This window comes from Pelmatolapia mariae, linkage group LG14 (genome assembly GCF_036321145.2).
Source record: "Pelmatolapia mariae isolate MD_Pm_ZW linkage group LG14, Pm_UMD_F_2, whole genome shotgun sequence".
Classification (NCBI taxonomy): domain Eukaryota; kingdom Metazoa; phylum Chordata; class Actinopteri; order Cichliformes; family Cichlidae; genus Pelmatolapia; species Pelmatolapia mariae.
Window position 1 is genome coordinate 30,515,692 of NC_086239.1, and position 3,205 is coordinate 30,518,896.

A 3,205-nucleotide genomic window follows, 5' to 3' on the forward strand; every position below is an offset into this window, starting at 1 on the left:
GGAACATTCTGTGTTTCAGAATTTGTGTAAGAAAATTATCTTCAACATTTTTGCATTAAATGTGACTTCTCACCTAAATAGCGTTCAAAAGTTCACAAATCACCAAACAATATTTAGAAAGTGCATATATGAATATTTTAATAGTTCAATTTTATTTATATAGCGCCAAATCACAACAACAGTTGCCTCAAGGCACTTCATATTGTAAGGTATTTGTGCCCAGTAAGTAAGTGTATTCAGAGTTCACAATACTCTAACCAGCTGTGTCAACCTTCCTGAATATCTTAAAGATCTTACTTTTAATTTCCTTTGTCCTGAGACAATACACAAAAGGATTTACAAGAGATGGGCCAAGGATGGTGCCAATCAATAAACCCTGGCGTTCTTCAAGAGTTAATACCACACCAAACCTGGTCAAGATAACAATGACAAACTGAGGACAGTATAAACATGATACACAAATCAGATGACTCACAAGAGTGCTTCCCATTTTCTTTTTGTCATCATTTGATAATATTTTCACAAAAACTAAAATAACACAATATGAAAGACAAATGAAAGCGAATGTGAAAAATGACACAAAAATTGTTATAATGGCAACTTGGTTGAAATATTTCTCTGGGTCAACACAAGTGGTTCGCATTACTGCAGCATAGTCACAGAAAGTATACCTAAGCCTCGAAAAGCAGTGAGGGAGCGGTGCAACTGTTACAGGTGGAAATAGTGCAAAACTACAGGCAACAATCCACACAATGTATGTAAATACTAGTGTATGTGTATTTGTTAAATAACTATGATACTGAAGAGGATAAATTATAGCAATTAACCGATCAAATGCCATAATTGTTAAAGAAAACCTCTCCATTGTTGCTCCCAACTGGAAAACATACATTTGAATTAAGCACTCCACATATGATATGGTATTAACACCAGCAAGTAGAACCCCGATCATTGTTGGAGTGGCACTAGAGGTATAGAAGATGTCAACAACAGCAAGATTGCAAATCAGAAGATACATTGGTTTATGTAACTGCTTGTCAGAAACAATGAAGATGATATTGACTAAACTTGCAAAAACAGCTAATAAATAGATTATCAGCATAACCACACCAACTGCTACAGGCCTTTTGACTGTGTCAAAACCACCTATAATAAAATGTGTTAGTTTGATTGAAGCATTCTGTAAAGACATATTTAACAAATATTAAGTTACAAAAATTTTCAGATGTAGTTGAAGAAGTAAAAATATGCTGTTAACAGTGATAAACAGTTGTAAAAAAAAGAAAAAGAATCAGTTTGAACCCTTCTGAACCCAAACAGGTTTGGGTTAACCACACAACAGTGCTTTCACATTTTAAGTCTCACAACAACAGGAAGTCTTAACTTGGCAGCTCCCTCATCCAATCACGCTGGATATCAATTGTCTGTGTTTACATATCACCAGAGACTGCAGATTACATCATGTATGATGTCACCCCCACCCTCCACTACTAATGGTAGATGAGGATAGTTTTAGGATAATTTTAAATTCCACTAATTCTATTTACATTCTTTGGCACAAAATGCTACAGGGCAATGTTTCCTCTAATTTTTAATGTTTCTGAGCGAACACACAAACTCCCTGAGCAGTCCCTTGGACCACTGTGAGCACCAGCAGACGTGTGCACTGTGGTCCCGCCAGCATCGAATCCATCCAAGCTACATGGTTTATTAAAATAATCAAATTACAGCATTTACATTTATGTTAGACTACTTTTAATTAAGTGCTTTAGCCCACTTACAATGAAAATTTAAAAAAAAATCTTGTTCATGACCTGTGTAGTATGTTAACACTATTGGAAGTAAAAATAACCTGAACTCCAATTTTAGAAAACAAAACTTTTTTTGTTTTTTATAAAGCTCTGACTTGTATAATAAGTATGAGTCTGTGGTCTGGGAAAGAGTCCTGTAACTCCCTTTCTGCAAAATACAGTATATAATGACCAATGTTGGGCAATTAATTATTGTTATGGTCCTGGGTCGGTGACCCAGTGTTTTTGGTTTTTGTACTTTTACTTTTGATTTCATCATGGTTTGTGACTGTTTGTGTTTTGGGTTTCTGTCCTAGTGTTTCTAGCTCCCTAGTTTTGTGGTACTTCCTGAGTTCTGATTTTTAGGTTTTGTTATTTGACCTCCCAGTGTTAATTCTGTGCTCCCTCTGTTCTGTGTCATCCCTGCCTGTGTATCCCCTCTAGTGTAGTCAGGTCTCTGTGTAAAGCCTGCGTCTCTGAGTCTCTGTCTTCGCGTGTGTTTTGAGTTTCCTGTTTTATTGTGAAAGTCTGTGTCTTATGCCAGTGTTCAGTTTGCGTTTCCCCTGTCTCGTCTTGTCGATCACAATCAGCTGTGCCTCCCTCCTGTGTGTAGTTTCCTCGTTCCCTTCTGTGTATTTATAGTATGTGTTCACTCATGTTCGTCGCTAGTCCGTCTGTGTTTCTTCCCTGCGTTTCTCCAGAGTCGTCCGTTCAGGTTCGTTTTGTTAGCCATTCCCAGTTTAGGTCACCTTTAGGTTTTGTTTTGTTCATCGTGTTTCTGTTTGTGCCTCCAGTGTATGTTAACGAAGCTCGCTCACATCTAAGCCAGTGCCAGCGTCTGGGTCCTCCTTCACACTCACCACACGTCTGCCACCACAGCTGTGACAATTATATAGTTACTTCTTCAAAAAATCACTGAATTATGCAAACAACAACGTTTTTTGCAGCTGTTTACCTAAAAATGCAGCCAAGGTGGTTTTTTAAATAAACATTTCAAACTATTTACAGAACAATCAGGTGTTCTGCATCAAATTTGATGCCACACAAATTATTTGTGCCACTTCAAAACATAATTTCTGTCCACTATGAGATAAAGGAGAACAACAGCCTGATACCTGCAGGCTTGACAACAGGAGATGTATCACTGCTGTAACACCTGTAACATTCAGTAGTTGCCTCATTGTTCTGACACACACAACAAAACTATTGACTACACTACACACTAACTACACAAGATTTGCGCTAAACGTCGAAAATCTCTCACATCTCTCACATCTCAAAACACCGCCGTCACTCCTAAAACTTCCCCCTTCCTAAACAACTAAATGCCATGTTGCCATATAATTTTTTGATTGGTCGACATGGTACATTTTTCCACCAATAGGAAAGGGTGGTTTTTTTTGGTTTTCTTTGGT

The 3,205-nt window shown here is 37.5% G+C and overlaps 1 protein-coding gene across 1 annotated transcript; it reads right to left on the reverse strand.

Moving 5' to 3' along the window:
- Window positions 1-253: 253 nt before the first annotated feature.
- Window positions 254-1,192, reverse strand: LOC134641539 (olfactory receptor 2AT4-like). Its single transcript, XM_063494014.1, has one exon. It carries the CDS (start codon window positions 1,190-1,192, stop codon window positions 254-256), a length of 939 nt encoding a protein of 312 aa, XP_063350084.1.
- Window positions 1,193-3,205: the final 2,013 nt, after the last annotated feature.